This window comes from Schistosoma haematobium, chromosome 3, assembly GCF_000699445.3.
Source record: "Schistosoma haematobium chromosome 3, whole genome shotgun sequence".
NCBI lineage: Eukaryota > Metazoa > Platyhelminthes > Trematoda > Strigeidida > Schistosomatidae > Schistosoma > Schistosoma haematobium.
In genome coordinates this window covers 23,621,325-23,643,415 of record NC_067198.1, presented here as the reverse complement: position 1 = coordinate 23,643,415, position 22,091 = coordinate 23,621,325, and the positions used below count along the sequence as shown (strand labels likewise).

Sequence of the window (22,091 nt, the reverse complement as noted above, 5' to 3'; positions counted from 1 at the left end):
ATGAGAACCTGACGAAATAAAATGAATTCATATTATTCTGCACCAATTTTTGTTCTTGCTCTCTCTCTTGTTTTCTCCCTCCCGTAGATGGATTCTCCATATTAGCGGACCCGGTTAAAGCGCCGGATATTCGCTTTTTGTCCGCACAAATTTGTAAGTAACACCTTCACTGCGAAAAGTCAGTTAAGATTTTCCTGACAGTGGCTGTATACGCGTGTTCATGTGAGAACATTTCGAGAGGGTGAGCTGAATTTCCTCATCTTAGATCGAACCAGGGCATTTAGGGACCATGTCAAAATGTCACCAGTTCCTAGTTCCTTCGCTTAGCTCCATTTTTACTTGTTTCATCCATTCAGGTACCCTTCAGCGCAGGTTCTTGACACTATTGTACGAACAGTATTCATGTCAGTGAAATATGTCTTTTTTTGCTTCGTATCTATTCTGTCGACAATTCAGGTTATCAACATCGTAGAGGTAAAAAGTCGAATAACAAAGTATTTGAGGAACATATATTTCAGACATTTAATAATGTGAGTGAACGTCAAGAGATGAAGAGAAATGCATGTTGAGTAAAGTAGCAGGAATAACCGACTGGGTTACATCAAACATGACTCAACATTTATAGTCAAACAGAAAAAGCAAAATAAAGACATGCAACGAACAGAGTGAGTGATAAGAGAAAATACGCACATATATACTCATGTAAAATCAATCAAGGTTACCAGTGAATAATTGGTAAAAGAGAAAACATATGCATACAAAATGACGCAAGAAATTGCTTCTATTTATCTGTCCAAAGATTAGAACAAACAACTGTTAATTTCGTTATCTTCATACTCGATGACTGAAGACAAATGAAATAAACAAGAACTAGAATATAAGGGATTGTGAGTGTATATTTAAATGTTTGGATTACCTAGCAAACACAGTGGTATGAAATAATCAAAGTATAATAGGACCGAGTGGACACAACTGGACTGAAATAATAAAGGATTAACAAATCTTTGAAGTCGAATTTGATTTATATTGACATCGGCACTTAGAATCGTCAGCACTGTATTATAATAGAAATAACACGGGCAATAGAATACTCAGTATGTTACGGCAAAACAAATCCAGCACTGCATTAGACTGGTCTAATATGCATTGTAACGATATGAATAAAGGCTATCCAGAGTATCACTTAGCCAGTATGTCTTCATTATTTACACACCGTTATGTTATGGTAGAGTACGATCAACAGATAGATAGGCAATTAAACAGATAAATATTAGGATTCACATGTACGGTATTCGAATTAATCACATAACTTAGCACGAGTTAACCAATAGAGTTGAACTAATGCACTTGACAGTCATATACTCAGTCCTATATCATAATTCAGAATGAGTATACAACTATGTGGATTTATTGTGCCTGTATTAAACATTCTAACCACGTAAGCATGTACCAGTAGAGAAGCCGCTACAACCCAAAGCAGCAGTTAACTAGTGTTGATTGAAATCTTTCAAAATCATCTTTTATTACACGTACAACTCTGCCACTTTTGTATACTTTTGAAAATTGAATTCCAAAGTAAATATGATTAACTATTTGCTGAATGTTACAAGACTTAGTAACTCCGCCTGGATCAATCAATTGAATGGAATTCATCACTCTACATAAACTTCATTGACTACGAAAAAGCTTTTGATAGCGTGGACAGGACAACATTATGGAAGCTTCTTCAACTCTATGGCGTGCCTAAGAAGATAGTAAACATCATACAGAATTCCTATGATGGATTAAACTGCAAAATCGTGTATGGACGACAGCTGACGGACTCGTTCGAAGTAAAAACCGGTGTCAGGCAAGGTTGCTTACTCTCACCCTTTCTCTTTCTCCTGGTGATCGACTGGATCGTGAAGACGTCAACATCTGTGGGAAGCATGGGATACAGTGGACAACTAGGATGCAAATGGACGACTCAGACTTCGTAGATGATCTGGCTCTTTTATCGCACAAGCAACAATAAATTCAGAAGACGACCAGTGTAGCAGTAGGTCTCAACACACACAAAGGAAAAAGCAAGACTCTCCAATGCAATACAGCATGCACCAATCAAACCAAACTTGACGGAGACGATTTGGAAGATTTTAAAGCTTTTACATATCTAGGCAGCATCGTTGGTGAACACGGTGGATCTGATGCAGATGTGAAGGCGCGGATCGGTAAAGCAAGAGCATGATATTTACAAATGAAGAACATCTGGAACTCAAAACAACTATCAACCAATAACAAAGTCGAAGTTTTAAATACAAATGTCAAGACAGTTATACTGTATGGGGCGGAAACCTGGAGAACTACGAAAGCTGTCATGCAGAAGATACAAGTGTTTATTAACAGCTGTCTAAGCAAAATACTTCGGATCCGTTTGCCAGACACTACCAGAAACAACTTATTGTGGGAGAGGACAAACCAGATCCCGAAGGAGGAAGAAATCAGGAAGAAGCGCTGGAAGTGGATAAGACACATTGGGGAAAGCACTCAACTGCGTCACAAGACAAGCCCTCACATGGAGTCCTCAAGGCCAAAGGAAAAGAGGAAGACCAAAGAACACAGTACATCGAGGAATGGAGACAGACATGGGAAGAATAAACAACAATTGGATAAAACTAGAAAAGAAGGCCCAGGACAGAATGGGTTGGAGAATGCTGGTTGGCAGCCTATACTACATTGGGAGTAACAGGTGTAAGTAGAGTACACGACTTAGTGATAGAACTTATAACTCAATTAACACTGAAAAGATTCTGTAGGTATTAAGCTGGCTTAGATGAAAATTGGATTTATGGGATGTTTATCTACGCTTCTTATCGACGTAGAAAATTCTTTGTTCCATTTGTCTTTTTACTAAATATGTAAATGAGAATTTTCACTACAGTGAAATCTTCCGAGATATTTTTCGACAGGCTTTTATTTTGATGACAAATAGGAATGCAACTGTAAGAATGAAAGTTATTAACATTGTAGAGCAAAATTACCACTCACTATCACTTGATGGGTATGGATTCTGTTTACTCCGGTAAGAAGATATAGCGGCTTTCCATATATAATCGTAATCAAACATATGTTTAAAGGCATTCCTTAACAACTGTTTTACGTATGCATTTATTTCTGAGTAAGTGATGAAACAATGTTATAAGTTGTACTGAACCGATAATCTTAATTATTTGGTATATTTGAATCCGAAGTCATTGTGATTTGCAAGATCTTCGGTTGAGAGATCCCGAGCCAAACTGTTGTAATTGCTTTTGGTTACGATAGACCGATATTTATTAATTATGTTTATTCAACTTCTTTTTGAAACTTGAGAAACCCGTATAAATTACGTGAATCGAGGGTCTCCAGCTCAACTGATTAAATAAGAAACAGATATCAATTATGAAATGAAATTAAATCATCTTCAGCCAAAAATTAGTCAAGTATGAATGACGACAACTCCGCCTGGAGTCCCTCCGGGGGCTACTGCCGGTCCTAAGCTCGGATAAAGGAGGAGGGTTGGGCATGGTATTAGCGTCCCCATCCCGTAGAAAACTAACTCGCTAAAAAAACGCTAACCAGAAAAAATTATTCAAACCTTTTAAACTCTGCCCTGGGAGTCAGAAGATCTTCATTTAGAAGAATTATGACGCCTCATGATGAAAGCCGAATTCCTTCGGAAGTTACGAGGCCGATGCCCCTTCTGACAACCAGAGCGACCATTTATTTAGGTACATGGAATGTTCGTACAATGTGGGACACCGGAAGAGCCTTCCAGATTGCTGCAGAAATGAGAAGATACAACCTAGAGGTACTTGGGATCAGTGAAACACATTGGACACAAGTTGGACAACAACGACTAACTACAGGAGAGCTCCTGTTATACTCCGGCCATGAAGAAGAAGATGCACCACATACACAAGGAGTTGCATTGATGCTGTCCAAACAAGCGCAAAATGCGCTTATAGGATGGGAATCTCATGGACCAAGGATCATCAAAGCCTCGTTCAAAACAAAGAAACAGGGTATTTCAATGAACATCATCCAATGCTATGCGCCTACCAACGACTACAATGAAGACGCTAAAGATCAATTCTACAATAGGCTGCAGTCAATAGTCGAGAAGTGCCCAACAAAGGACCTGACCATTCTGATGGGAGATTTCAACGCCAAGGTTGGAACGGACAACACTGGATATGAAGACATCATGGGACGACACGGACTGGGAGAAAGAAACGAAAATGGTGAGAGATTTGCAAACCTATGTGCCTTCAATAAGCTGGTCATAGGCGGCACCATATTCCCATATAAACGCATACACAAAACCACATGGACTTCACCAGATCACACTACGCAGAACCAAATCGACCATATTTGCATCAACAAGAAGTTCAGGAGGACGATGGAAGATGTGAGAACCAAGAGAGGAGCTGATATAGCATCAGATCATCACTTACTGGTCGCCAAGATGAAATTGAAACTCAAGAAGCACTGGACAACGGGGCAGACAGTATCACAAAAGTTCAATACGGCCTTTCTCCAGGATACTGACAAACTCAACAAATTCAAGATAGTCCTCAGCAATAAGTTCCAGGCCTTTCATGATCTACTCAATGGAGAAGGAACTACTGTGGAGAGCAACTGGAAGGGGATCAAAGAGGCAATCACTCCAACATGTCATGAGGTCCTGGGTCACAAGAAGCACCATCACAAGGAATGGATCACTGTTGGTACACTGGATAAGATTCAAGAAAGAAGGAACAAGAAGGCAGCAATCAATACCAGTCGAACAAGAGCAGAAAAAGCCAAGGCACAAACTGAATACACAGAAGTAAACAAACAAGTGAAGAGGAGCATCAGAACCGACAAACGTAAATATGTGGAAGATTTAGCAACGACGGCGGAAAAGGCTGCAAGAGAAGGAAACATGAGACAATTGTATGACACGACAAAGAAACTCTCTGGAAATCGCCGCAAACCGGAGCGACCAGTGAAAAGCAAGGAAGGCGAGGTAATCACCAACATTGAAGAACAACGAAACAGGTGGGTAGAGCACTTCAAAGAACTCTTGAATCGACCAGCCTCACTGAACCCACCCAACATCGAAGCAGCAACCACGGACCTCCCAATCAATGTTGGCCCACCAACAATTGAAGAAATCAGCATGGACACCAGACAAATCAAGAGTGGCAAAGCAGCAGGACCGGACAACATCCCAGCAGAGGCATTAAGAGCAGACGTAGCGGCAACTGCAAGGATACTCCACATTCTATCCAGCAAGATATAGGATGAGGAACAAGTACCAACAGATTGGAAAGAAGGGCTTCTGATCAAAATACCGAAGAAAGGCGATCTCAGCAAGTGTGATAACTACAGGGGCATCACTCTTCTCTCAATACCGGGAAAAGTCTTCAACAAGGTATTGGTAAACAGGATGAAGGACTACGTAGACGCCCAACTTCGTGACCAACAGGCAGGATTCCGTAAGGATAGATCGTGTACAGACCAAATCGCAACTCTACGGATAATTGTGGAACAATCAATTGAATGGAATTCATCACTCTACATCAACTTCATTGACTACGAAAAGGCATTTGACAGCGTGGACAGAACAACACTATGGAAACTTCTTCGACACTACGGCGTGCCTCAGAAGATAGTCAATATCATACGGAATTCCTATGATGGACTACACTGTAAAATCGTGCATGGAGGACAGTTGACAAAGTCGTTCGAAGTGAAGACCAGTGTTAGGCAAGGTTGCCTACTCTCACCCTTTCTCTTTCTCCTGGTGATCGACTGGATCATGAAGACGTCAACGCCTGAAGGGAAGCGCGGGATACAATGGAAATCTAAGATGCAGTTGGATGATCTGGCTTTTCTACCCCAAACGCAACAACAGATGCAGAAGACGAACAGTGTGGCAGCAGCCTCAGCAGCAGTAGGTCTCAATATACACAAAAGGAAAAGCAGGATTCTTCGATACAACACAGAATGCACTAATCCAATCACAATTGACGGAGAAGATTTGGAAGATGTAAAAACCTTTACATATTTGGGCAGCATCATTGATGAACAGGGTGGATCTGATGCAGATGTGAAGGCGCGGATCGGCAAAGCAAGAGCAGCATATTTACAACTGAGGAACATCTGGAACTCAAAGCAACTGTCAACCAACACCAAGGTCAGGATTTTCAATACAAATGTCAAGACAGTTCTACTGTATGGGGCAGAAACCTGGAGAACTACAAAAGCCATCATCCAGAAGATACAGGTGTTTATTAACAATTGTCTACGCAAAATACTTCAGATCCATTGGCCGGACACTATTAGCAACAACGTACTGTGGGAGAGAACAAACCAGATCCCAGTGGAGGAAGAAATCAGGAAGAAGCGCTGGAAGTGGATAGGACACACATTGAGGAAAGCACCCAACTGTGTCACAAGACAAGCCCTCACATGGAATCCTGAAGGTCAAAGGGAAAGAGGAAGACCAAAGAACACATTACGCCGGGAAATGGAGATAGACATGAGAAAAATGAACAAGAATTGGATGGAACTAGAAAAGAAGGCCCAGGACAGAGTGGGTTGGAGAATGGTGGTCGGCGGCCTATGCTCTATTGGGAGCAACAGGCGTAAGTAAGTAAGTAATGAATGAATGACGACGACACTTCTGAATGTTAACATATTTTTGTACGGTATTCAGTAATAAAGGTTTCTTTCAAAGTATAGATTAATTGCGGGAATTCTGTCCTGTGGCGACAGACCCTTAATACTTTTCCTACGTAGTTAGAGCCTCGCTGAAATGCTTATAATCCAAAGCACTGATAAGATACACGGCTAAATGTCTTACCCACTAGTTGAGAGATCTTAGAGAGAAAGTATTATTGCCACTTATAGATAACTTATTCATGGATAAGTGTTGTGAAGAAACAATTTCGGTCTTCATTTTGTCTCTAATTATATACAAAAGTACCAGTGATATTAAAATGGTTTTAATATGCAGATTGCTTAACAAGTTCTATATAACTGGGAAGATGCCTTATGAGGTCGCTAATACCATGCCCAACCCTCCTCCTTTACCCGGGCTTGGCATCGGCAGTAACTCTAGAAGAGCTACAGGCGGAGTTAACTGGTGATCAGCTTCCTACAAAAGCAAACAGATATCCCAAACGAAACACTGATTTCATTTGTATATTACATCGTGATAATATTATTCCTGTAGCTCAACAGTTTGTCATTGCAATTTACAAACTTTCTATGAATACTGTATTTTAATCTTTGAGTATGAAATAAAATTCTGAAGCATAGTGATTACTGAAATACCGGGCCAATCAGACACCAGTCAAGTGGCAAGTGTAAATTATTAATCGGGGCAAGCTAATGTTCATAATTCGGCTCTATTTTAATAAATGAGTGTACGCTGTTAGTTGGAAATGTAGTTTCATTTTCTGAAGGACACATCTATGTTTATGAGTCATGAATGTATACACGGTTCAGTCGGACCATGAAAACTTTCAAATCACACTGTTTCATCACTTAACAATCTATTTTGAGCACGGATACGGAGGCTTACATATAAGTATTACACTCGGACCGCCACGCAACGTAAAACTTACATTTTTAAACGGCTACTTTAAAACTGGAAAACTTACTATTAAAAAAGCACTATACGATAATGTACGGAAAAAATAAAACTTGTTCAGACCAGTTTCTGATTGGTCGCACATAATATTCTTGCACTGTTCCTTTGTACTATTTATTCTTGGATTAATTTTGATTTGCATATTTATTCTCTGAAGAAGTGGCTTGTATTGAGTCACGAAACGTCAGAAAATCCAAACTTTCTACTCATTGAGATATTATAAATATATTAATTTTATTCATAACAATCTACCCAATGTTCAATTTATTCAAAATTATCAGACCAAACCTTAGCAATGATACCTAAAATCTATAAATAGTTTGTATTGTAGTGGATTAGCTTCTAGTTAATTTCTTAGGCTACGTATATCAATCACCCTGGAAAACGTTATTAAATAAATCCCAGCGGTGTATGGATTCAGAAGGCAGCACGAAGCGCCGACTAGTTTATTACTGAATAACACATATCACTAATGCGCAAGCACACCAAGCGAGATCGAGCAGAAAAGAGTTCAATAAACAGTCAAGTTAATTAATAAGATTCAAGCACAAATATATTTGGGAGAGCTAACGACTCATCGAGCGATTAAAGTAACTAACATTTAAGCTAGACAGAGGGATACATGAGTAAGTTGTCACATGTGATCAAACACACATGTTCATACAGACATAATAATTATTATTACCATTACTATAATTATGCAAAGACACAGACAAATTGTTACTGTTTGAATAACACTGTCTGTTAAATAAGTTAATTGAAGAACTTGACAAACTTAATTGTAGGAGAGGTGCTATAGTATCACTGCTTTGTTAACTTGACATACAAATGAAGTTTTGACCAAACTAACATCCTACGTATTTTGTAAAAGTTTTATAAAATTGAAGTTAAATCATCAAATGAGATTTGTATATTTACTATCAGCAAGCAAACAACTTAAAGATAATATTAAATTGTTTTCTCATAATTCGATTGTATGTGAGTTTTTAGTAGTGAACGTAGATATCGAGGCATTCCATAATGTGATACATATTTCTCTTTCGTCTGAGAAAACGCTAGAGCATCATTTGAGTTATAACATGGATAAGCACTTAGCATTTATATCTCTAAATAACACTATGTGACTCATCATGGTTTGATTGACCTGCAAGACATTTAAATGGAACATGTATATTCACTTCATACTCGTTAAGGTAATTTTGAACTAGACTTAATTTTTTCGCCTTTTCAAAGATTACATCCGGGCATAATAGTTCTATGAATGCTTAGGAAACACTTTATATGCCTTGTGGTTCATCATAGTATTGAGGATTTTACTCGACATACATGGGTTGTGAGAATACCCAATATCTGATATAATAACATTAGATATGTGATCAGGATTCGACTCATTTAGGATATATTTGTCACACTGATCATAAACTTCAATGGAAATAAATCGATAGAACAGTAATTAGATTTAAACTCGTTCAGAACTTGTTCCTCACATTTAATTACGGTTTTACTAGAAACAAATGCATCGTTACAACAAACGGCATTCAGTAAAATAGGATGAGTTCTGATTAGAATTTGATTCACTTGACACATTCCCCTTATATCTATAAAGGATTTCACCAAGCATGAATGAGTCATTAGAACCCAAAACCTAGTAAAAAAAACATCAAAAATCAGCTCATGATTTGATTCCTTTGAAATATTATTCTCACAACGACTTAGGATTTCAATCGACATGGTTAAATCATTAGACATATAGGAATCTGATATAGAAACATTTGAATCTCGCCCGATGTTAACAATATTGAGGCCAGTTTTCTCCGGGATACTAATGATTCTTATTTGAGTTAGCCCTAATCGATCTAGCATTTTTTCCAAAGAATCCACTTTCGACAGATAGAGCATATACAATGAAAAAATATAATGTAGTGGGTAGGTTCATTTAAAAAATCCCAACGTCAATTTGTTGTAACGGGAGAATTAAAATACTTTTCTCCATCACAGGAGATATTACGACGATAATAAAACTGTTGACCAAGTTTATATCATCGTTAGATTGAATACTCGAACGATACGCTACAAATTAACTAGATTACGTCGTACCAAATACCCGATTCACAACCAAAAATAGGGAACCAGAGTAACACAAGACCATACTTTATTCCATACAATTACAAGCAACCACTTTTGGAGAGCATGAGGCAGAAATAGATAAGTTGGAAGGAAATCACAAACTTAGCCGTCAGTAAGCCGAGTGCCTGTTTGTTACAATTTGTGACTAATCATATTTACCTTCACTAACACATACCAGTAGTGCTATAACCACCTAAGATGAGTGAGACTCAAGTCTCCTACTTAAAATGGATGAGACAAAAATGATCAGTGGACTTAGACAATCACTGCAATGGTTTGAAATCAGTCGCAGTGAAGCAGATTTTCGCTATCAAAACTGTGATTTTACTCGTTCTCCGTGCTAAGTTTACTTTTCTCCAGAAAATCTCTATTTGGCCTAGAAATCGGTGTTCATATTAATTTTTCCTTCCTCATAATTTTATTTTATTTATTTATTTGAACACATATATACTGGTACAAAACTCCGCCTGTAGCTCTTCTAGAGTTACTGCCGATGCCAAGCCCGGGTAAAGGAGGAGGGTTGGGCATGGTATTAGCGACCCCATCCCGTAGAAAACTAACTCGCTAAAAAACGCTTACCAAAAAAATTATTCGAACCATTTAAACTCTGCCCTGAAAGTTAGAAGGTCTTCATTTAGAAGAGTTATGACGCTTCATGGTGAAAGCCGAGTTCCTTCGAAAGCCACGAGGCCGATGCCCGTTCTAACAACCAGAGCAACAATTTTTATAGGTACATGGAACGTCCGAACAATGTGGGAGACCGGGAAGACCAGTCAAATAGCAACGGAAATGGGGACATACAACTTGGCAGTACTGGGAATCAACGAAACTCATTGGACCCAAGCTGGACAACAAAGACTAAATACGGGGGAGATGCTGCTATACTCCGGTCACGAAAAGGAAAATGCTCCACACACTCAGGGAGTTGCTCTTATGCTGTCCAAGGTAGCACGAAATGCACTTGTAGGATGGGAATCTCATGGATCCAGAATCATCAAAGCATCATTCAAAACAAAGAAGGAGGGGATCACAATGAATATTATTCAATGTTATGCACCCACCAATGATAGCAACGACGACATTAAAGGTCAATTCTACGAGCGGCTGCAGTCAATCATAGAGAAGTGCCCAAGAAAGGACCTCATCATTCTGATGGGAGATCTAAATGCCAAAGTCGGAATAGACAACACCGGATATGAAGATATCATGGGACGACATGGACTGGGTGAGAGAAACGAAAATGGAGAAAGATTTGCAAATCTGTGTGCATTCAACAAATTGGTCATAGGAGGCACAATATTTCCACACAAACATATACACAAAGCTACATAGATCTCACCGGACCACACTACAGAGAACCAGATAGATCATATCTGCATCAATAAAAATTCCGAAGGACAATGGAAGATGTGAGAAGTAGGAGGGGAGCTGATATAGCTTCAGATCACCATCTAGTTGTGGCCAATTTGAAACTGAAGCTAAAGAAAAACTGGACAAACAGCACTACAAAGGTTCAATACAGCCTTCCTTCGAGACACTGACAAACTCAATGAATTCAAGATGGCTCTCAACAACAGGTTCCAAGCCTTACAGGATCTACTGAAGGAAGAAGAAACTACTATGGAGGACAACTGGAAAGGTATCAAAGAAGGATTAACTTCAACGTGTCAAAAGGTTCTGGGTCTAAAGAAGCACCATCATAAGGAGTGGATCTCTATAGAAACACTGGACATGATCAAAGAAAGGAAGAACAGGAAGGCAGCAATTAACAACAGCCGAACACGACCAGAGAAAGTCCAAGCACAAGCTGAATACATAGAAGCAAACAAGCAAGTGAAGAAGAGCATTAGAGCCGACAATAGGAAGTACGTGGAAGAACTAGCAACGACGGCGGAAAAAGCTGCAAGAGAAGGAAATATGAAACAGCTTTACGACACAACGAAGAAACTAGCAGGAAAATATAGTAAACCAGAGAGACCGGTTAAAGACGAGGAAGGCAGGTCGATCACTGAAATTTATCAACAGCGGAACAGATGGGTAGAATACTTCGAGGAACTCCTGAATAGGCCGGCTCCAATGAATCCACCGGACATCGAAGCACCACACACAGATCTTCTTATAAATGTCAGTCCACCACCGACGGAAGAAATCAGAATGGCCATCAGACAAATCAAGAGCGGGAAAGCAGCAGGACCTGACAGCATACCAGCCGAAGCACTGAAGTCAGACATCGACGTAACTACAAACATACTCCACCTTCTATTCAAAAAGATTTGGGAGGAGGAACAAGTGCCGATGGACTGGAAAGAAGGATACCTCATCAAGATTCCAAAGAAAGGAGACCTGAGCAAATGTGAAAACTACAGAGGCATCACACTACTGTGAGTACTAGGGAAAGTCTTTAACAGAGTTTTGCCGAACCGGGTGAAAGACGTAGTAGACGCCCAACTTCGAGATCAACAAGCTGGATTCCGTGAGGATCGATCGTGCACAGACCAAATTGCGAAACTACGGATCATCGTCGAACAATCAATTGAGTGGAACTCGTCACTGTACATCAACTTCATTGATTATGAAAAGGCATTTGACAGTGTAGATAGGAGAGCGTTATGGAAACTTCTTCGATACTGCGGAGTTCCTGAGAAGATTGTCAACATCATCCGGAACTCATATGACGGACTACAGTGCAAGGTCGTGCATGGAGGACAGCTGACAGATGCATTCCAAGTATGGACCGGAGTCAGACAAGGCTGACTACTCTCTCCCTTCCTCTTTCTTCCGGTGGTCCATTGGACCTCGACATCTGAGGGAAGACACGGAATACAATGAACAGCTCAGAATCAATTAGACGATTTGGACTTCGCAGATGACCTAGCCCTCCTATCGCATACACATGAACAAATGCAGATAAAGACAGCCAGTGTAGCAGCAGTCCCTACATCAGTAGGCCTCAACATACACATACACAAGGAGAAAACCAAGGTCCTCAAATTCAACACGGAGAACAACAATCCAATCACTCTTGATGGCAAAACTCTGGAAGATGTAGAACCCTTCACATACCTGGGAAGCATCATCGATGAACAAGGAGGTTCAGATGCAGACGTAAAGGCAAGGATTGGCACAGAAAAGGCCACATTCCTACAATTGAAGAACATATAGAACTCAAAACAACTTTCAACCAATATCAAAGTCAGAATCATCAATACAAACGTCAAGGCAGTCAGTTCTACTGTACGGAGCTGAAACTTGGAGAACTACAACAACCATCATCAAGAAGATACAAGTATTTATAAATAGCTGTCTACGCAGGATACTCAACATCAGCAACAGCCTTCTCTGGGAGAGAACAAACCAGCTTCCAGATGATGAAGAAATTAGGAAAAGACGATGGAAATGGATAGGACATATACTACGCAAATCGTCAAACTGCATCACGAGGCAAGCCCTAACTTGGAATCCTGGAGGGAAGCGGAAAAGAGGAAGACCAAGAACACATTACGTCGGGAAATAGAAGCAGATGTGAAAAAGATGAATAACAACTGGAAGGAGCTGGTAAGGATTGCCCAGGACGGGGTTGGATGGTGAATGCTGGTGAGCAGCCTATGCTCCTTCACGAGGAGTAATAGGCCTAAATAAGTAATACTGGTACAAGGTGGCACCAGATACATGTGCGCCACACAAATCTAATTTGATGTGTGTGAGGGCTGTGATACTTCCTGGGTGGCCAAACCGAAGCAGGTGATTTCCTTAGGGGATCACACCCGGAGCCGTCGACCTAAACGTTTGATCCACAAGGCGGTGGAGCATCGTAAGGAGATGTAGTCCCATGGTAGCCGGTGACAAGTTTATTAGCAGACATAATATGCAGTGCTAAGTTAGCCGTGATAGCACATGGAATTGTGGCAAAGCCATTTATGCAACGACGACGAATAATCATAAAAACGTCTTCTTTTTTCGAAATTATATATAGAATATCTAGTGCACCAGTCTCCTCATAATAATCTTCGCTTGTTGTCCTGAAGTCATTACGATCAATGGACAGATACACATTTTTTCCACGTAATACTTAGTTTATGTCTACAGTTCGTACCGACAGCAAAATTTGGAATCGAAGAGTCAAACAACTGAGCACTGTTCATTGTCATACTAAGTTCAACCACATACAAAGAGACTAATTAGAGCGCCACAAAATGATGATCTCATTAAAGGAAATTATGATCCTTAGATACTTTCACAAAAGGGAGTCTTATGTGATGATAATGTTAAAACGGTATAAGCACAAATAAGCGCTGCTTACATTCGTATCATTGCTGTCTTACAAATTTTGACTAAGGAAAATTTGAGATTATGGGCTGCTCATTGACATGATCCATGCTTAAATACCCTTTTCTTCTAAATTACAAACACCACATTTCCCACACCCACTAGCGTAAACACAGGTGGCTTCAACACAATCACCCAGATTGAGACTACATGAAATTAACTTGATCAGACCTATTTTGGTTTGAAAAGGGATATTCTGCTTTGCTCCCTTCGTACTATTTGAACTTGTGTCAATTTAACTCGTTTATTTATTTATTCATTCTGTGAAGTGGCATACACTAAGTCACGATACATCAGAAATTCAATCTTCTATTCACTGAGATTTCGCAAATATATCAATATTTCTGTTATTACAATCTACCTAATACTCAATATATTCAAAATTATCAAGCCAAAGGTTGACGATTAGACTTACAAGCTCTTCATGAAAACTAAATGAATCAACACAAAAGTGATTTAGCGCATAATTAAGGCAACTAAGATTGTTATTAGTGTATTATTCGCATACTTTGTACTGCACACATCATACATTATCTAAAAACTTCGACACAGTACGAAATAAGTAGTTAACCGAGAAATTTTAGAACTACAGACATATAAGAACTCACGAAAATGTACTTAGAATGAACTGAAAAATTATCAATCATATCAACCAAAATGTTTATTTGCAATCCGTTGGACTCGCTTTGAGAAGCTGGATGAGGTTATTGGCTTTTCACGTTTAAAAAATGGATTTAGTGCCAACTAAATCAAAATCGAAAGTTTAAACAATTATATTCTCACCTTGATGTAGGCTTCATATGTGTCTTGAAAAAAGTACTTTATACGATTCTCATTCGACTCATCATGAAGTAAAATGAATCGAAGTCCTGAACATTAATTTGAGTTACGGTAAATGACAAATAACTGGGGTAATCAATTTTTATTGATAAAAAATGACGAAAATTTGGAATACAAAGCTTATGCTTTCTTTGTGAAATCAAATGTCTTTTTTACTATTATGGAAACGACAAAAAGTTGTTTGATATAAAAGCTGCTTTGTTCTTTGAGGTTTGCAACGTTTAAATGACACTTGTAAAATATGTGAACGAAACAATACGCCACGTCTAAATAATGCGACAATATGTGGCTCTGAAGTCATACAACGTTAAGAATTGATGGTTTGACGGTAGTCTTTGGGCCGAAAATGATTATGTTATCTGTTTATTTCAGTGAGACATAATTACTACAACAGCTATCCGAATGATTGTTACCAACTGCTTTACTTCTGCTATTTTTGATTAAATCTAGTAGAGGTCCTGCGAACAGCCTACTTTATGGAGTAAGATAAGGTTACTTGATAATAATATCTCAATGATTTTCAAGGTAAATATGGTAGAACTGAGTTCAATTAGCTACGTTAAACTGATTTCCGATAAGTGATTGAACCCGTAAGGTATGGTTCCACATACCGTATTCTCATTTGATGAGCCAACAATAACTAGGTTGAGTAATGCCTGAGCGGTTAGAGGATTCAGTTTTCAAAAACTGGTGCAGATATTTAAACACCGTTTTGATCCAAGCAATCATATAATATCACTAGCTTTCACACACGAAGTGTGACCTTAAGTCAAGAACAAGGACCCGTATTCAGCCCCCCCTGAGTCGATTTCTTGAAACTAGGTGGAATAAACAAAAGAAGCGAGAGAACATGTGATCAAAATCTTTGCTATGATTACCTCCAACATTTTGACTACACTCAAGAGAACTAATTCTCTGGTTTACTGAAACCCAGATCTCAAATAAACTGTCCTGAAGTCGACTGAGTGTTCTACAAGAAACTAGTCACTAACATATATGACTTTCAGCATAGTCAATTAGCTACTTTATACGTTGGAGTCGCAGACTGTTGACTGACATGGAAACAAATAGAAGACTGGATGTAAGTAACATTAAACCATGGATTTCGGAAAATACTTTAACCCGAAAGGAACATCTGGGACTTTTCGGATGCGCCTAGTGATAAAAATTATTTTTTGGAAGACGAAATACCATCGTAAAGGCTATAGGTCAGTTCAGAGCAGATTACAATGCCGTATTTTAAAGTGCTATTGCCGGTCACGCGTTGTTGGTATCATACAATCGTCCAACACAATCAATACCCTAACAGCCCTGAATTCACTATATTAAATTGAAGTCGTTTCGCTAAAAAAAAGTTCAAAGAAAACTTACGTATTCAAAGGGAAACAATTGTTAATCTCTTACTACTTTGATAACATGTTTCGGCAGGACCATAATTTATTAACAGATCAATCGAATTTAGGATAACAGGTCTTGGATTGTGGCGCGAAATTCATCTACTAGTTTGGCTAAATATTATTTCAGCATTGTAGCTAATGTAATTTTGTTATGAAAACTCTAAAGCTAATTCCTAACCCTAATAATCAACAGCAAATCATCATTCTAATTTCTCACACTGCTTTATAACCCTCATTTAGTCACAGTGGGTAAATGAACATTTTCAATGTGATTTTAGCGTTTTTCAAAAGTCGTCCATAAATTATAGTTTCACCTAAATTCCAGGGAAACTGCATCTTATATACATATGGGTAATTAACAGTAGTGCATTACTTCATAATTCGTGGAAATTTAAATTGGTACCTGAATGAGGACCCTAGTCCTTGCGATTCTCTTGGTGACATAAGAGACTAAATAAGATAATATTCTGACAGCTATTCAGTACTATAATTGTGCAAACGTCCGACGCCGGACGTTTAAAAACTGTATTTGTAAAGGATACTTCCAGGGGTTATGAAGGCAGAAACCAGCCATTCATTGAATTTGTCTACGACTTTTAAATATGTGTCTGCTTTCGACCACAGGTGATCATCAACCATATCCAATGCAGCATGTGCAATAAACTGATTTAGATGAAGACATTCATCTGCCTACACTTAGCGGCTGTTTGCAAACAATCAGACTACCTTTTCTCCTGTTGATTTGCCTGGTGAATTATAATCTAAATCAAATAATGCCTCATCATGAGGCCCACAAATAACAAAATAATACCGCCCAACCATTTACTACAACGCAAAAATGGGTTTAAGCGCCAATAATTCAATTGTACAAGGCATGTTTGAAATTGTCCGGGAGGATTTATGTGCTATAGTAACCTTGTATCCTCTCCAACTTAATCGAATGTCCATTCATTTATGATGTTTTTTCTGCAGTGATAGTTTGTCGACAGATACTAATGGGGAACAATTGTGACACTTCCACTTTTGGATAATCAGTTGGGTACTAATATACTGTTGGTTTATGTCTCCTAAACTTATTTAAGTTTTGCAATAACGCGTAATATAAGTTACTCTCCTTTTGAAATGAAATCCGCGGATAGTATCATACTTCTCGCTGAATATATGCTGGGCTACTGCAAGGAAATGCACATGTGTACGGGCGGAGTGATGTCTCTGGACCATAGCCTAATCATCTAACAGTCGAGTCTCAGAATGTTGAACAGTTCATCGGTCTTCTTCAACGTCGGGGACAACTAATGCGTATCAGTTGGTTGCACGCCATGAACTGGGCCATGCATCAGTGGTCTCAATCATTTACTTGTACCTACTCATACTAATATATTCTGTGATAACGTTATTTATGTTGTGCGATCATAAACGCACTCACGGTACCTGGATACTACAGAAAGGCAATTTTCATCATGTAAAAACGTAGAGGTGTAACTTTGATGAAGGCTAGGGAGTCATACCGTATTCATCCAAATCTATTCAACCGCCATCATCAACACTGATCACCGAGATTAGTAGTCTACAGTCGCCATACGGATTTTTTCTGTCATCAGACAGGGTGAAAACGTCAAATGATCATTTCCAACGTCGAAACGTTTCTCGATATAAATAGGAAGTAATACGGTATTCTGACGGTAAGCAGTACTGAGACATCTAATTCATACTTCGTGTGAAATTCCAAGATCTTTGTGGAAAATGATTTGACTACTCCACAATGTTGCAGGCTGTGGCGTGATTAGCACTGTGCAGCAACATTTAACACGGAAAGGTCAGAGATAATGAATACAGAAAATAACAGATCGGTATGTCATGGCTCACTATTACAGGTGTGGTCATTTTGTGTAACTCACCCCTATTCACATCCAATATACGATACGGTCTCTAGCATGAATGTGTTCTTCGGAAGCGCTAAACATCATATTGATGTCAGTATAGATGATGGTTTGGCTTCCACGCAAGATGTTATAGATTAGGTAGCCGAATCATGATAAATATACATTTGTATGACCATATCATTCGTTTTTCCATGAAAAAAAGTTTGTTATGATCTACCACAGTCAGGGTAACTAGACAGCTTCAATTTGTACTCATCTGACGCTTGAAATTCCTGCTCAGCTTAGTCAAGTCTGTTGGTAGCAGGTTTAAAATAGCCATGCATTCAGGTCAGAAACGCTGAACATATGCCTACTAATGAACTCGTAGTACTTGTACATGTTGTATAAATGAGCTACAAGAGCTAGTTACAGAAAATATTTAGAGAGATCTGGTAGGTTATCGATACAGTCCGCCATTCAGCACACGGCAAATATGGTCGGGCGAATTACGATGATCATGATTCAGGTTTGTTAACTAGATTTAGTATTTGTGCCTAATAATTTGGAATTACGATTAGAATACATCGTATAAGTTTTAGAGTTATGATAAAGATCTGAATACTATGATTTATGGTTTAGTAACTAAAAATTGCTTTTAAATTTCCCTTAAGTTATAACGCTCAATCAAACACTAAAACCTAAGTCTTAACCATAACCAAAAACAAGCCCTTACCCCAAACTAAACATTTTAATTACGAATTAATTATCTTATGTCTTTTTTGGGTCGATATTTCCGTAATAGGGTTAACTTCATGCAGTCCCTCTGTAAGTTCACCCACGTCATCAGCCGTAGGCAACAATCACGCCCGAAATGAAGGCCGTGAACTTAAAACGACCTCGGCACTCACCAACGGCTCACCCTAAAAATACACTGGATAATCTTGTGCCACCTGGTGCTAACCGTTTAATCATTGCAATGCCAATCGTCTTATATCCAATTAACTTTGTGACCCCTGAATAATACACTTTATTGTCATCATATTCATTTTCGGTCTTCTCGAACTTCAGAAGACTGGGCTACCAGAGTGCAGTGTATCTGTTTACCAACATCTAGTATATAGTATACGACCCAATAGATATAATGAGGTGGCCTCGTTATACCCCCTTAACTATTCACCAAATCAAGTTTACCTTGTCTTAGGTTTATTGGAAACGCTTCAGAAGATTCAGATTGGCTTTTCGGATCTACCATCACTATCCTAGTTGTTTGCTAAGTATGACATACCAAAAACGTGAACCAGGCTGACATCTTCCTATACTACATAACCCCGGAAGCTGCGATTTGCTTAACATCTCTTCAGAAGGCTATAGTATGTTACATCCTAGAGACTCTGTTTAATTTTATCAACACAAGTGTTTTGTTTATTTGGTATACGACATCAGAGTTAACGTCATTATTTAAAATCTACTTGCTGTAACAGAAAAAACCATCTTTTAGAAGTAAACTGCTCAGTCAGCTTAATCCTTCTACGCCTTGTGGCAGATAACGGCATTGGATCAAATCTAGAACTTAGCGCACGATTCAACTCAATCACATCTTGTCTTCTTGACAATAATGTTATTGTGTCCTAGTTAAGTACATCATAACTGTGGCTGGAAAATGACGATCCCAGTCAGCTAACTTACTGCAAATATTCAATGTGAAAACAATTTCTTTTAACTGCTTTTTGACATGTTTATAATCATAACAATAATAATTTATTCCGAAATAACAGTCTGTCATATGAGGCATGCCAGTTTACGGGCAAGATCAAATTGTTACAAAAGATACAGTCTTCATTGTGGTGGGTTACTCAGTTTGATGTTTCATAAGGTATGAGGGAAAAATATGGGGGAAAACACATCTCACATATGAATGTAAATGATTTTAATAAGATCCGTACTGTCAATATGACATTTGGCGCGCTATATGGAGATGGCGTTGCGAAGTGCAACTCAGTCCCTTATAAATTCACTTAAATTTGAGAATTATAAACCGTAACCTAATACTCCTATGGAACATCTCAGGCATTGTTGATTGCTCAAGGCAAAGTCACATGTTCCATATGTGTTATTAATGGCATATCATGAGAGCTGGAAAAGAGGATAAGAGAAATAGAGGACGAGAAGTAAATTAGACAATGTTCATGCCCACTGAAATTGTGTCATTTGCGGTAAAATAGTGAAAGTACGACCACTTGGTCTAACTTTCTATTATTAAAGTTTGTTTTAAGCGCGAGCATTCTAGCAGGACAAAGAAAGGTGTAAATATGGTATGAATGGACAAAGAACTGTATAGGTGCAGTTGATTCAAAAGAAGCTGAGTGTATAAACTATGCCGAAGCTTTAAAATTGCGTTGTTACTGATTTATCAAATTAACTATCGATTTCCTCACTTTTTTAGAATGCCTGTTTTCTGATGGAGCATAAGTGAGTTCTGTCAACTTTTCTCTCAACGGCAACATACAAGATAGTCTGTATTGAGTCTGTTGTTAATTGTACAACATGGCTACATCACCTTTTAATAACCAAAATCCCTATCGTGCTGTTGTCATCTCCTGTAAAGCGCCAGCACGTTCTAACAATTATGAACACAAAATTATAACCATAACTGTACGCTTCGATGACTATACGATAGGTTGTTTCATGGAACCAGTCCAAGAACTGTCTTGAAACCACATGACAGTAGAAACTGATCCATCTATCGTCAAAGATTTCAACAGTCGTGAAAATTATTACATTATCTTATTTTTTTCACTTGTCTCAGACGATAAGAGCATTTGAATCTTTTTCTTAAATACCATGTTTTAGCAGATCAAGTCAAGCTTAAGACAGCTGGATTATGATCCACTTCGTTACTAGCATTACTATGATAACAGACCTAACCTTAAAATTATAGATGTGTCATGATACGACTGCCTAATCCGTAAGATCTTAAGTAGAAGTGACATCATTGTTTACATTGGCTCATCGCATCTAAACAATTAACAACATGACATCTTGAGTTTCTAAAGAACTTATTTAAGTTTATAATGGTATAATATATTCATTGTGAGCCAGAACCAACTATACTGAATGATCACGTCTGTGAGGCTGAGCCATGCCATCCGATTGGGATGAATATTCGCGCGTTCTCCACTATTAACCTTCTATTCGTTTCAATTGTTGAACATAAATCTTTTCAGTAGTTATATGCTCGGGTTCAAGGGTCGTGTGGGTGGGGTTCAATGCCACTACAACTGCACAAACTAATATAGCCTTTAGTGAAGATTCATATATATGTAAAGTTTACAGTGAAGTATTTACAGTTAAAATTAAAATACGTATGGCAAAAATTCGGATGAACGTTTTCTTTGTCAAGTTTACGACAGAGTAGGTTGGTCTCACCTCGAAAATGCCCGAGACAAATATATGACATGCATTTGTAAGGCTTCTTCACAAAACGCGTAGATGTACTGGTTTCGTAGAAGGTGAGAACATGTCTTCTGCTTCAAATTTCTAAACCACATTATATTATCGAGATTTGTCGTTTGCAGCTGTTTAAGTTTCTTTTACGAAGCCATATATATCACCTCACCTCAAAAATGAGATAATACACAAGTCTCAGTAATGTAAGCATGAAATTCGCCTATTTGAAAATGAGGAAAAAAGGAAGATAATAATGACAACAGAATAATAATAATAAACTAGATTCTGTGTAACTGAGAAAAATAGTGAGTTGACTTCAAAGAAGAAAAGGGAGAAAATAAGGGAATGAAAATAAAGCAGAAGGAACGAATTGAGCGAAGAAATTTCTTTTCAATTAGTTTTTTATCATGGCTCTACACTAATATATAT

The 22,091-nt window shown here is 38.5% G+C and overlaps 1 protein-coding gene across 2 annotated transcripts; it reads right to left on the bottom strand.

Moving 5' to 3' along the window:
• Nucleotides 1-495: 495 nt before the first annotated feature.
• Nucleotides 496-17,218, bottom strand: TRAPPC2_1 (Trafficking protein particle complex subunit 2). 2 transcript variants are annotated; one of them, XM_051218996.1, is made up of 5 exons: nucleotides 17,080-17,218; nucleotides 16,896-17,043; nucleotides 14,900-14,985; nucleotides 14,725-14,860; nucleotides 496-844 (listed from the first exon to the last, which is right to left on the bottom strand). In XM_051218996.1, exons 1-4 carry the CDS (start codon nucleotides 17,173-17,175, stop codon nucleotides 14,765-14,767), a joined length of 426 nt encoding a protein of 141 aa, XP_051069301.1. In that variant the 5' UTR covers nucleotides 17,176-17,218; the 3' UTR covers nucleotides 496-844; nucleotides 14,725-14,764. The 2 variants fall into 2 exon arrangements, with proteins under 2 accessions (XP_051069301.1, XP_012800342.1); XM_012944888.3 differs by having other exon boundaries at nucleotides 496-1,054; nucleotides 17,080-17,199.
• Between the last annotated feature and the right edge of the window lie 4,873 nt (nucleotides 17,219-22,091).

Coding starts and splice junctions, on each gene's coding strand:
- TRAPPC2_1 (XM_051218996.1), bottom strand. CDS start 17,175: ATGGTTGGGCGGTATTATTTTGTTATTTGTGGGCCTCATGATGAGGCA. Junction 14,986..16,895: donor TGCCTTCATAACCCCTGGAA/GTATCCTTTACA, acceptor ATTAATGTTCAG/GACTTCGATTCATTTTACTT. Junction 14,861..14,899: donor CATATGAAGCCTACATCAAG/GTGAGAATATAA, acceptor ATTTTGATTTAG/TTGGCACTAAATCCATTTTT.